General features: G+C 39.6%; 1 protein-coding gene across 1 annotated transcript in view; it reads left to right on the top strand.

The window, feature by feature from the left end:
- The window catches only part of Ube2e3 (ubiquitin conjugating enzyme E2 E3), a gene marked incomplete at its 5' end in the record, with an annotated part of 53,545 nt that extends 51,032 nt beyond the window's left edge, over positions 1 to 2,513 (top strand). Inside the window, 1 exon segment of the mRNA XM_055600237.1 lies at positions 1,885 to 2,513. Coding sequence (XP_055456212.1) covers positions 1,885 to 1,982 — 98 coding nt within the window. The 3' untranslated portion in view covers positions 1,983 to 2,513.
- Positions 2,514 to 14,151: the final 11,638 nt, after the last annotated feature.

Raw genomic sequence — 14,151 nt, 5'->3', positions numbered from 1 at the left:
AAGTTGGACATGGGTAGCAGACTTGTTAGAGTCATGTTTAGACCTAGAGTTTCACATGTTACTGTGCAGGCTTGGCTATTAGATAGGAGAGAGGGTTCAAGAAGGAAGAGATAATTATGCATCTATTTAAGCAGAAAATTAGAAATAAGCAGAATGCCTAGTAAGAGATTAGCTGTTATAGAATGAAACAACTCTGAACTCACATGGCAGCAGTCTAAGGTCTACTATGTCAGGATACAAGGGTCTGGAAAAGACATGCACACAGCAGGGCTAAGTCGTAAATATGAGGTATATGTGGATAACTGATGACTTCACAGTGTAAGCATTTGTTGCCAGGGAGAGGATCCTGAGTCTTTGGTGTCCAGAAAGGAAAGCTCTACTGTCTGTATTGGCTTTGTTTGGAACAATTTCTCTACCATGTACACATACTTTGCTTATAAAAGTTTTACTTTCAGATTCCACTTTTACTTCAAAATTCTATTTAAAGTGAAATGACAGGTTTTTAGTGGCTTATGTTTACAATTATAGACATTACTGCTTAACCAGCAGGGAACATTTCATTCTGAATAGCATTGTAAGATGGAAGCTTTATGTAAAACTTAGGTTAACACAGATGATGCAAAACAAAACAAACATGTAGCCTCTTTGTACCACACTGTCATAGTTGAATAAAATGTCAAGAATGACATGACAGGGAAGCTGCATCCATGCTATCTCAAAGAGTATCTGAGGCCGCCTAAGCAAGACCTGCACAGAGGTGTCAGTAATTGGATGCCAGTGTGGGAGGGGGGAAGGGGTAGGCCTTTGACAAATCCCTACCCATGAATGAAGAGCTACAGACGATCGGTGGCTGCTGAGGGAGCAAGAGTGGTTGTGTGTGCGCACACAAACATACATACATATATATACACACATATATATAGACATATATACACATCACGTTCTGCATGTGACAGTTAAAACACACACACACACACACACACACATGCACACATTCATACACATTTTATAGTGACGAGTCCCTGATAGGTTATGTACTTAAGTGATCAGCCCTAACTAAACACATTGACTGAAAATAGAGGGACAGAAGGAGGAGTAGTGTGTAACAATGATAACAAAAGCTGTCATGAATTCAGGGAGAGACAGAAGTCAAAGTAATGCAAATATAGTAGTCATGTATGATTCTCAAAACTAAGTTTAAAATGTTAAGTGGAATACATTTCTTACAAATTATTTATTAATATATTGCTTATAGTAGAAAACCACTATAAGTGGTGCTCTTGTTTAAAACTTTACTTTATTTGGGATGTGTAGGCCTCTATCTCCCTTCTACCAAACCCCCAACCTCAAGTAGGAGAGAGAAAAGGTTGGTGGGGAGAGCGACCCCAGACCCTTTTACTTCTCCCGGCTAGTTAGGATCAAGGGGTTCTTTTAGGCTCTGTACCAATCTCCGCCAACCACAGATGCAGCCAGCAGGCTCCATCAAACACCCCACTGTCTCTTTACACTCTCAGAGTCCTAGACCACACCCCTCTCCGTGGAGCACAGGGAAGGCCATTATCAGCTGGCAAACATCATGCCCTGCATGTGACGATTAACAAGTGTGGACAAACTAAAGTCCCACACTTTGGATTAAAACAAAAGCATTTTTACATAACATACAAAGAAACCAAAACTTCCATTACAATTGCTGATGTCTTTGAAAGGGGCTTTCTTCTTTTGAATATTAAACTATATAGCAGGTTTCTCGACTATTTTCTTTGGAAAAATCAAAACATTCTGAATTAAAAATGCTGCTAAAATGTAACTGTTTTAATTAGTGCCTTGTTGGAACCATATGTCTAGAACACACCTGATGTCTTAATGTCGTTTTCACTTTTCCAGCGGATCCTCTGGTTGGAAGCATAGCCACTCAGTATTTGACCAACAGAGCAGAACATGACAGGATAGCCAGACAGTGGACCAAGAGATACGCAACATAATTCACATAATTTGTATGCAGTGTGAAGGAGCAGGAGGCCTCTTCCCACTGTGCTGCGGATCTTTATAGCCTTTACAATACGGACTTCTGTGTATATGTTATACTGATTCTACTCTCTGCCTTTATCCTTTGGAGCCTGGGAGACTCCCCAAAAGGTAAATGCTATCAAGAGTAGAACTTTGTAGCTGTAGATTAGTTATGTTTAAAATGCCTACTTGCAAGTCTTGCTTCTTTGGGATATCAAAATGTATTTTGTGATGTACTAAGGATACTGGTCCTGAAGTCTACCAAATATTATAGTGCATTTTAGCCTAATTCATTATCTGTATGAAGTTATAAAAGTAGCTGTAGATGACTAGGAATTATGTCATTTGTATTAAGCCCAGATCTATTTCTGAGTATGTGGTTCATGCTGTTGTGAAAATGTTTTACCTTTGTCAGTTTGTAATGAGAGGATTTCCTTCTACCCTTTGTAGCTCAGAGAGCACTGATGTATCATCTCAAACACAATAAACATGCTCCTGAAGGCATAGTTTCTTGTCATAATGTTGAAAGTCTTGTCAGAAGGTGTGTCTGAGATGATTGTTGATGAAATAAAGATGCGGCAAGAGATTGATTATTAAGGACTAGTACAAATGAATTAATTAATTAAATTGAAAACATTTAAAAATCCTAAGTCTGTAGAGTTTTTTCCTTTAAGGAGAGAATACAGTGGGCCTATATATGAACCTGCATTTAAACCATTGGTCTTAAGAAAACAGCAACACATGAGTTCTACATTGACGTAGCATTTGAATTGAAATTGAAGTCCTGGGCCGTTCAGGACTCTCCATGTCTTACAGACATTTTGTTTCCAAATTGGTGATTTCAGTTTAGAGTTGGGCAATGTTGTCATACAATTGCTAGCCGTGATTGCTTTTTATGGTGCTTTTCCCTTCAATCCTGATCTTGAACTTCTCTGGTGCATTACTGTTACTGCGCTACATGACCAGCGGGTGTAGCCAGAGGCCCACAACCCTGTCCTCCCTGAAGGTGAAGGCGTGCTAGTGTGCAGATGTGGCACTCTCGGTTGTAAGGACCTAGAGGTTAAACTACTTCTCAGTATAATTACCAAGTATACTTTAAGATTGTAATTACTAAGCTTCTTAAGAGAATTGTAAACAATATAATTGTACTATTTTTTTCCCTGTGCCTGGAATAAATTATCTGTGGTCAGTGTCTTTTCTGGTCCTAAATATGGAAATATAGTACCATAATAAAATTTATGAAAATTAATTCCTAGGATAAAAGCAAGCATTGTTTTGGACTGAAGAATGCTAGCTCAGTCCTAGAGTTACCAACACCACACACACACACACACACACACAAAGACATCTCAGGAAAGTGAATCGTGTAGTTACATAGACTGCCACTGTAAATTAGGGAGCTTCTGCTCAAGTGTTTGATGATAGAAGTCTTAAGTCAGAGGAAAGCTTAAATTTAGCGCTTAACTTTTTCCTGCAACACACCCACTAACTTATAAGAGACAGCTAACAACGTGTTTAGAAGATTTAAGCTTTATCTTTGAAAACTTGTGAATCTTGTTTTAAATAGAAATTAAAAATCTACAGTTCAAGGCAGTGTGATGAGAGTGGAGGCCTTGTGCGTAAACCAAAACAATCTAATGAACCATGGTAAGCTCTGGAAAGCACTTCTTCCCACTGCTGAGGTTGGCCATTCTGTACCCTAAAGTAATCAGCGTCTCTTGGTGCTAGGCAACTTTCGTTTTGAAAACTACGGTGTTGCTGCATTGCCAGTCCAGTTGTAACTTTTAAGTGTGTGAAAATGGCCAAGCCACCACGTATGTCGTCAGGCCTGTGGTATTTTTGTGATCACATACCTTCTGAGGAGTTGGGCAGTGCACAAAATAGTGTTGAGCGTACATACCAGCTATAGTTATTGCCTGTAAAATAATCATTCATACATTAATTGTAACTTCTCCAACTAGACAAAGATGTTTGAGTAAATCTCTAAGATCTGCTTTAGTTTCAGACTATTTCTAGTGATTGTTGGGTAGCTTGTTAATATGTGTAACAAAAACACTTGGCATAGCTCCTTTGGTTTAAAAACTTTACAGTGAGACAAGTAATACTAAAAACAAAAACATTTCGCGTAACTATATCAAAAAGTTTGAGTTGCTAAACATACCAAATATATCATTTTAATTATGTGGACATAGCCTTTTCTTTTGAACTAGAGAGTCTTACCTAATTTTAGGCATAAAAATGTATAGTTTTGGCCCACACTACCTTTCCTCTCTGATACGCAAAGCACTTGAGCCAGTCCCCTGCTATTCAGGGGTATTCAGGTATTCCAAGAAGGACTGGTCTAAGTGTGAGGCAGCTTCAGTCATCACTGACATACATTAATGCATCACACTGTTAGTCACAGTGCAGATGGTGGGCTTTGAACAGATCATTTAAGTATGAGCTGAAACATCAGTTATTTTTGTCAAATGGCTTTAAGAAACTAATCTTAAAATAATGACATCATGGTTACATTTCAGTGAGTGTTCCTTATTGAGAGTAAGTAAATGTATAAGCCTTTTTGTGTTATATCTAGTCACTTTAGTTTTTTCAAGTAACACTGAATAAAAATAATTACATTTTAGTAGATATACGTTATTGGAGTCGGATCTCACTAGCTCTTCATCCTTCCCTTGGGGACGTTCCTTAATGTTTTCAGTATCTGTCTGCAGTGTGCAATTGAGCATTTCTGCATGGCGGGCTGATAGTGCTTTCACAATGGTCACAGCAGGCATTGCTTGTGCGGTGCTCTACCAATGGTAATGTGTGTTCTGGCCTTGCTCACTGTCAGACAGCATCCTCCTTGTTAATCTAGAGCTAGGAGATGCTCCTTCTGACAGGCACGTGTGCTCGTGCTCTTGCTGCTTCTTCTTCCTTCCTTCCTGAAGCTGCTGAACTCAGCTTGTCACCTACTGTGCATGTAACCACTTGTGTTTGGACTGGAAGTTCAGAGCAAATTTTCAGTAAGAGCCTTCAGTGTCAGCATACATTAATTCTAAGAAGCTAGGCTTTATAGGGGAAGAACTTTAAACTGTGTCTGACCCACATTTGTGTCCAAGGGTAGTTACAGACATCCTTGAGTAGCCTTGGTCACTAAGTGTAGGTTACACAGCCAAGCTCTGGAGCTTAGTCCTGGGTATGTTCTAAGTTGAGCAGAGCAGTGCACAGCAAAACAAACAGCTTGGCTGTAGGCACGGCGACTACCTCATCTGTGGAGGTCTGCCTTGCACAGGTCACGAAAGGTTTCCCACCATGTGCCCTCAGCTTGTCTCCAGCCCACCGCTTTGATGAGCATTCTGTCACAGCTCTCCTTTACCTGTTAGTTTGTCGGTCTTTTCCTGATACTATCTACACAAACATCGCAGAGAATCAAGCATGTGTTTTCTTTTCCTTTCTCAGCAACAAGCCTGTAAGTCAAGAACTCCTTTCTGTCTTTTTCTTATTGGCAATGATGGGAAGTGGGTGGACGGGTGGGTTGTGGTGGATGTGGATGCTACATGACCCTTAACTGGTCTGCACTGTGAGTTTGTTCTGCCGAGTTTAAGTGCTTGCTAATTGATTGGTTTATTTAGAGAGTATGAAACATGCAGAGATAATGCCTTTTCACATCCTTGTTAGGTAGTTCATCACTTTCCTGTTCAGATAGATTTTTCTTCCAAGCAAAAGAAAATACATCTTTGGTAAAATATATTCATTTTCTGCTGAATGGCAAGTTGAACAGATGTCTCTGCCAATATAACAATAAAAACATTGGTATAATGTTTAGTAAATTTGTTCAATCCACATAAGGTTCAATATACTTAATACTAACTGACATTTTAAAATTACTCTTGGGCTAGGAAGAAGACTCGCTAGAGAAAGGAGCTTGCCATGCAAGCATGATGAGCCGAGTCGGCCCAGAAGCCCCGTAAATGTAGAAGGAGAAAACACACTCCATATCCTTGCCTTCCTCTTAGACATTGCACACACACATGAAATGAGAAAAAATTAATATTACTCTTAATATTTTATGTCTGTGTCTCATATTTTGGCACTTTTCTTTGTTCAGTTTAACGTCATGCCCCTGTTTGGCTAGTGAGCCGTGGGAAGGTAGTTCATTTTCTCTGTAGCTGCAAACATGATTCCCATGGCAGTAAACATTCAGCGTAAGCTTAAGGCTGTCCCACACCACATGACCTTTGTCTGCAAAAAGAAGCCTGTCTTCCTCAGTTCCTCAGCACACTGATGGTGGTGCAGTGAACATAGTAGGTGCCGCTTGGATTATTCCTGTTAAAACTTGGGAAGTAATAACGCTGTCTGGTTCAAATGAAGAATGAATTGATTTTATAGTCTTAAAAGTTCATCAGTACACTAGAGATCAGCCTGATGACTTTGCAGTTTCCCATTGTCCTTGGCAACGTCTTAGTACACTCTTACTGATAAAAACATGCAGACATGTGTCCTGCAGCACTTCGAGGAGTGGATTACCCAGATGGGGCTTCTTGTGTTATCTGTAATGTAGCGTAGCTCGTAGCTGCGCAAGTTTGTGTGCAAGTATTCTGGTGTTTTTATAGTGCCGGAGAGCTGTCCCCCCATTCTCAGACAGTGCTGCCTTTTTTAAGAGCCTCATGACTATACCTGGAATTTAGGAAAGTAGGAAAATGGAAAGGGTGATCTTTGAGGGAATGACTTTATCAAAAGTTCTTTAAGGAAAAGAACTACATAGCAATATATGATACTCTGTGTGCTGCTGTGTGTTAGGGAGCCAGCCCTGAAGGTTGAAAGTTGTTAGTGAAATTTCCTATGTCCACAGTCTGAGAAGGGAAAGTGAAACGACATGCCAAAGGGCTGTTTTTACTCTGTTGCCAATGCTCTACCAGCTTACCTGTGGCTCTCTAATTCCAGTTATCACATTGTAACACGAGTATGAAAGTCCACTGAGTAAGCTGGGCCCACCTTATTCAATAAGGGTAGGAAATAAACCCACTGAGAAGTGGGTGGTTGAACAGTGCTGGCAGGAGCAAGACAGACAAGGCAAAAGTGTAAGGGAAGTTTAGCATTTTCAAGTGATTTGAGAGTGTGAGAGTTCTGTCAAGCTTCATGTTACTCTCTGTGAAGTGATGAAAAGTATCGAGTGGAGTATGAGGACTAAGGGAGTAAAGAGAGGGATCTGCTGGTTCCCTTATCTGCTTCCTCCATCGTTAGTGGAGCGCTAGCTTTCTGAACTTACCCTGACCAAACAGTGAAGGTTATAATGTATATATCTCCAGGCAGTGTTGAAGGTTATAATATATATACATTATACACACATAGTATGTATGAGAAAGTTTTCTGTAGGTTTTTAAATGGCACATTTAAAAATGCTCATTACATTTTACTTGTGTGTGTATCATCTTCATTAGTGAAATGTCTAGAAATAACAAATTTATTTTACTCAATATTTTGTTATTTGTGTATTTGGGAATATTAATATTGTCCTGGATTCTTAGTAGTAGAGAATAGAGCTAAAAAAAAAAAAAAAAAAAAAAAAGGAAAGAAAAGAAAGAGAGAAAATAAAAAAAAGCCCTGTCCTTAAATACTTTAAAACATGGCGTGTCCTAACAAAAAGCTTTGTTTGATAGATTGTAAATGGTATGTAGCAGGAAAAGGAATCAAGGAATGGGTGGTAGGAGGGAGAAGGGAAATCATTATTCACTTACGAAACGGGTAGTATATAAATCAGGGCGCCAAGTTTTCAAAGACATGAAGATAGGACTTTTCAGATCCTTGACTAACTTAGTTGTTTAAGATTGTGTGTTATCTTTATTTTCCCAATAAAACTGTTCCTTTAGAAACGAACAGTGAGGATGTGAAAAAGGGAGAGGACACATGAACCAAAAGTTGAACAGGGTGATTAGTTAGGAGACTAATAGCAATCCAGATAAGTGATACCAGTGGCCTCAATCCTGGGTCCGGATTGAAGATAGAGCCAACAATATTTGATAAAGTTGGCCGTGTGCTGTGGAAAGGAGCAGTGCTTGGGACTTGAGCAGATCAGAGGATATAGTTGTGAGGGAATCGGGGGAGGGAGGAAAGCTAAGAGCTTTATTTTGACAGACTAGGTTTGAAGTGCCTGCCAGACCTTGTAGCGGGTGTGTCAGGAAAGGGGATATACAGTTTGGGGTTGCAGTCAGATCTGGACTAGGCATGTGCATTGGTGCCTTGGGCATGAAGATGCAGCATCTATACTATGAAAATGCTCACGCCTACCTGCCAAGTGAGGGCAAGAGGGCTCAGCTCTACAGAGAAGCTCAGAGGAGGGAGGAAGGGCCTGGAAAGGAAGCGAAGAGTTTTAGGGATGCCAGAATGGGCTCCCTGCGTCACATGGCATTCAGGAACTAAGACAGGACTCAAATGCCCATTTTCACCAGCAACCTAAAGGTGCTTTGCATTGATGACTTACAAATGTGGCTTTGTTCAAGTCTGATTTGGTCCAAGCTTAATTGTAAATGGTACCAAAGGAAAAAGAAAAGATACTGTTTGCTATAATTGTTAGTGTTTAAGCTCATGTAAATGTCTGAACTTAAATATTAAATGGGCTATGCCTGTTTTCCTAAGTTAAATTAATTGTAATATTTTTAGCATATTTCATGTAGAGGCAACTTGCTAATTGCTGTATTTTCCTTATTTCTGGAGGTCTTTGGGTCTTTAATTTATTTTCCTTTCTAGCCCTCTTTAAATCCAGTGTTTGATTTATCCCTTATCTACAAGAACCTTGTTAAAAGGACATCTTGTCTCTGCAGACCCCAATCCATTCTTCGCACTACTAGCACGTAACTCTTCCCCATACAGGCTTCGTCTTGCAGTTCCTGCTCATATGACTTCAGCAGTTGCCTGTTGTTGAACAGATGAAGTCGACATTCTGCAGAAGTCTCGCTTTCTGACACTGTACAATTGTGTAATGAAACAGCATCCATGTCAACAGCAGCTCTAGAGGTTCACTTTGCAGTAAAATTCAAGGGTCGCTCTTGGTACCTGCAAAATTTCCATGTATCTGTTGCAGATTCTTGCTCAGACGGTAGTGAGCCTGAATATTTCCTGATCTCCCAGCTCTTCCTCACGGCTCTTTTCTGTTTGTAACACTGCACCTCTCAGATGCTCTGACATCTATCTACTCTCCTTGGGCTAGTTAAAAGTTGATACGTGTCACCCTGTGGACCCAGTCGTGTTCAAGATTCGGTAAAGCACCAACACGTGTTGCTTAAGAGTCTTTGCTAGGCACATTCATAGTTTAAATGTGGATTTGGTGCTTGGAGACAGATGGTGAGGTGGCACGTTACTGTCTGTCCCTAAGAGCATTCGGCAGTGCTAAACTTAGGCTTTCTGTTTAGTTTAAAGTAATTCAGTGCTGAGTGGGCTACTTTGGACTTTTCTTCTTGCAGAATTTGAGTATTTGGAAGTGTTAGCTTCCAGAGACTCAAACTATATATAACCGTATTTAACTATGTGTAAGCACCTTCATAAAGCTGGACTTCATGAGTAGGCATGTACCTAGTCAGTGGTAAGTCCTATGTGTCAGTTTGGCATGTGTCACTTGTCATCATAAGGATGTTTCTAGTGAGACTAGCTAGCACTTGGTTATAGTTAATTGTGCACAGAAAACCTCCCAGGCTTAAAGTCAGCCATTCATTAAGCTAAAATGTTCAGACACTACTGAAGTGATTTCAAGGAACGGAGTGCTCATCCCTCTATTTCATACCTCTCAGACACTACTTAAATTGCTTTTTCCATATATGCCTAAGCTGGAGGATTGCACCTGATAGAGTCTCCCAAGTCTGTGTTTATAGAAAGGCATGTCACAAATCCATTAGCATTTCTGAATCCTGTAACCTGGTAACTAAAATTGAAAAATCATTTTGTATTTTGACTTGCAGCTTGTTATATCAATGTATTTTTTGCCCTCATGTATTTTCAAAGTAGGATTAACGTAACCCTGTTTATCATTCAGGAATAGTAGCTATAAATGATCATGGGATTCCAGAAGCCCATAGGAAGATACAGCGCTCCAGCGGTACACCTGCAGAGAAAGTGTATTCCCTTATACAGCACATTCCCTTTGGCACTGAGGTGTGGACCAGGAGATGTGATTTAGGGAAGCACTCCACTGGGGAGCCCATCCAACCCATTTAAATTCTGGAAAAGATGTACTCTTTTGAGCTTGGGTTAAAAATACTGTCTTGCTTGCTCTTGTTGCTGGAAGCATAAAGAGATCAATAAAGTTTCCTCTGCTTCTCTAAATCAGACTTGTCTGTATTTTCTTCATGTTCAAGAGAAGCGAAGGTCACAAAGGGTGGTGGGTGGGTTCTCCTGGTAGAATGTTGGTTATTGGTTCTGTGGTATTATTGCAGGTTCTTGTTCTGAGGTTAAATGCATTGTACATGGGTATGCAGATCACATGTAGATCTGTCTCAAATAACATGCCGTGGGCTGGTCTTTTAGCATTTACAGCTTGAACACAGCTGGAAAACTATTCTATAACAAGGTATCCTCAGAGGATGGAGCCCGAAGAGCAACTTAGAAGGACATGTACACCCACTCCCCATGGGCATGACAGCTGACTTCTGAAAATGGCCAGAATCCACTTATTTTCCAGAACTACCATCCTGCCCGTGACCTATATTGCTGTCAAAACCTACTGCCCAGTAAAATCAGAGTATACATTTATGAAAACATTATGAAAGTTGCATCCTGTCACACACTTGACTGTTCCTTCGGAAGGAACAGACATGGAGAGCACAACTTTTAAGTTTCAGTGTGTGCTCAGTAAACCAGGGAAGTAATGTATCATAAAAGTAGTGACTAAAATATTCTAACAATCGTTGATATTTAAATTCTGAGTTCTGGGTCTTTAGTAAACTGAACTTCAAGGGCAAAATGGTTTCACCACAGGTATTATTTACTATCTTGTTCTGTAAGTAACCTCCCCACCCCCCACGCTTGGATTCTGAATGTCCTGAATGCTTTTCAATTATATAATTGAACTAAAGCCAGTGAACAGCACTGCAAAAAATGTGAGGGAGAAAATTATTTAGTGGCAAAACAATAGCATTGTAAGTTATTTGAGAGCAAATGTAAGAAAATACCATTAAGTTGTAAGCAGCATGACACCTCAATGTAGAACATGGCTTTGCTTGCTCTCCAACTGTGTCCTGTGTTTTTTGTTGTTTTTGGTTTGCTTGTTTTTGTCTCAGCTCTGAAAATTGGAATTCAGTACTAATTGCTGAGGACAGACGGTAGTGTTATTTCTTTTCCATTTAAGAATGCGAGCAATTATGTCTATTTAAGGATAGGCAGCTTGTATAAGCAATGTGGCTATCTTACGAGATTTAGACTCCAGGGCTGGTCTTGCCAAGCATTTCTAGATAATCCAGATCCCCAGAAGCAATGAAAGAGGGGAAGCATTTTAGGAATTAGAATTATTTAGGATGTAGTATTAACAAACACTCTTCCCCTGGGGAGATAATGCTGTGCCTTGTTTTGGAGCATTTCCTTTATTTAGTACTGCTTCTTCCGGAAGAACAATAAGAACTTTTCTGTTTCTTAGTTTTGTTTTGTTGTTGCTGTTATTTTGTTTTGTTTTACTTTTTTTTCCCCCAGAAGTGGTGTGATAGAAAGTCTGTCATGAGCAGAAACTAAGCACACAGCCATATGTATTCTTTATTCCAGCTTCCAAAAGTCCTCCTCTTCAACTTTTCCTGCCCCTTGCAACAACGAAGCCCGTCTTGTGGCTGAAACTAATGGAGAAGAAGGGAGTAGCCTGATGTGGTAGAGCAGACCATCTGTCCTTCCCAGATGTCTTCCCGCTTCACTAAAGTGGTGGCAGGGAGATGCTTTAAATTCATTTCGTAGAGAACAAAATGTGATTATATCAGTCTTTAAATATTAATTTTACTTGGTTTGAATACTTGTATATTAAATAAAATATGAAGATGTTATATTGACTTGCTCCTGGATACTTGGTTCCATTTCTTAGGAAAAATGCAGGTGCTACACACTTCGGAAAGCTTGAGGAAATAGAGCATTTTACACACTTTATTTCTGAGTGTGTTGAATAAATTGATAAATGCTTATTGATATGACATGAACTGTACACATAACATACTCTTGTCTGGGGTTAATAAAATTCTGACCACAGAATACTCAGCCGAGGGTATGTGATAGGAAAGCTGGGAGGTGCTTCTCCACCTGCACTCCCTTTACTTGTGTTTGAAGAGCATTTATTTAATGTGTTCACTCTTGGAAAGAACAGCTGGGCAGTCATCTGTCCTTTAGAATGGCAAGTTAAAGAGATGTTTGAGGGAGATCTCCAACACCACAGTACCATACAGCTTTCACCACTCACATGTCTACCACCTGTTCTTGATGCTTTGAATGAAAGTGAGTGGTGGTTTTGCTTTTGTCTGCACAATCAGAATGGGTCCTTTCAGGACAACGGTTCTATACCTGTGCGCCGGTGACTCTTTCACAGGGGTCACAAATCAGATATCCTGCATCTCAGATATTTATATCACAATGTAGAGCAGCTGTAATACAGTCAGGAAGTAGCAATGAACATAATTTTATGGTTGGGGATCACCACAACCTGGGGAATTGTATTAGAGGGTTGGAGCATGGGGAAGGTTGAGGACCACTGTTCCTGGGTGTAAGGTATCTCACAGCTCACTGTAACTCTCCACTAGATGTCAGTGTTTGACTAAGTGAAGCCAGTGCAGCCTTCTAGACTGCGGGGACACCTGTGTGAGGAGGGGTGAATTCATGTACTCACGATGATACAGAGGCATTTTACTGGTGCTGCTTAATAACAAGTGCTGTTTTTCTAACGATTGTTACTCTATTTTCAAAGGAATCCTCTGCCTTCTGAAAACTTCAGATGCTTCTATATGCTTTTCCATAATACCATAGAAACCGTAAGTGTGATGTTCAGTTAACAGTAGAGTAACTAGCTAAAGTTTCAGGGAGACACTGCCTGGCCTGAGGCTACAGTTGCCTGTGTAGAACAAGGCTGGTCCCCTAAATCCTTCTCTATTTCGCCGTGTCTGTATTGCATCCATGCTTAGTCCTTTGAACTAACTTCTCTATAAATGTTCAATAAGACTGGCATAAGAACAATCAGAAGATGACACAGACACATTTATACCAAAAACTTAATATTTTAACTATGAACACACAGACAATGCAAAACAGCCATGAAAACTTCTGTAAAGTGTTTCATAGGTGGTAGTGGTAAACTCAGACCAACAAGAGTCTGATCTTATTTCATTTAGCTAGTAGGAATGGGAAAGGGGGTTGTAACTTGGGAGGAAAGCTTAAACTAGCAGGTCTTTGATGGATTATTGTGCTTAGTTTTTATTGTATGTTTGCACTAGCTTCCTGAGAACTCAGGTCTAATTCTAATATTAAACTTACATAGAAATTTTTCCTTGTTTGAATAAAATAGCTTGTATCTATGTTAAATTTTGCTTGTAAATAATACACATAAGGATGAAATTAGGTTGAAAAGGTGATTGGAAAATTTATTTCCCTTTTATGTATTAATAATGTCTTATAACCAGACAAAAACGTGCTCCTTTTTGTGCATGTCATAGAAATTTGGCACAACCTCATCCTTGGAAGGTTTTATTCATACACAGTTGCATTGAATAGAATTGTAGTCCAAGGAGATTGGATTAATGTCATTTGTCTACTTTAATTGTAATCAAGGTTATGTACTCATAAGTACAGGGTCAGGTTTTCAAGCTTGTCTGAATCCAGAAAAACATTTTGGTAATATTCAGTGCCTTCTTAGCATTATGTAAATACTGGTGAGGAAGTGTTTAAAGTGTAAAATGGTGTATGGCTGAAAGAGACGAGTGATTAAAATTGAAATCACTATTGACTTTCACATATAGATAGATGTTTATTCAGAAGGTGTATGTGGCAGATACAGCATTAGTTAAATTGATTCATATATCTTATATGCATAAAAGTATGTCTCATTCAGGTAATGATAGTGTAGCAACCATTGGATTGTGTGTAAAATCTTCATAGCCAATAAACTTATCAAGTGGTTCATGTCTGCCAGTTGGTGTTGGGACGTGAATCAGAACT

The sequence above is a fragment of the Psammomys obesus genome, unplaced genomic scaffold (genome assembly GCF_907164565.1).
Source record: "Psammomys obesus unplaced genomic scaffold, mPsaObe1.curated_primary_1811, whole genome shotgun sequence".
Taxonomy (NCBI): Eukaryota; Metazoa; Chordata; class Mammalia; order Rodentia; family Muridae; genus Psammomys; species Psammomys obesus.
The sequence above is the reverse complement of the archived record's forward strand: the minus strand, read 5'-3'. Positions and strand labels throughout refer to the sequence as shown.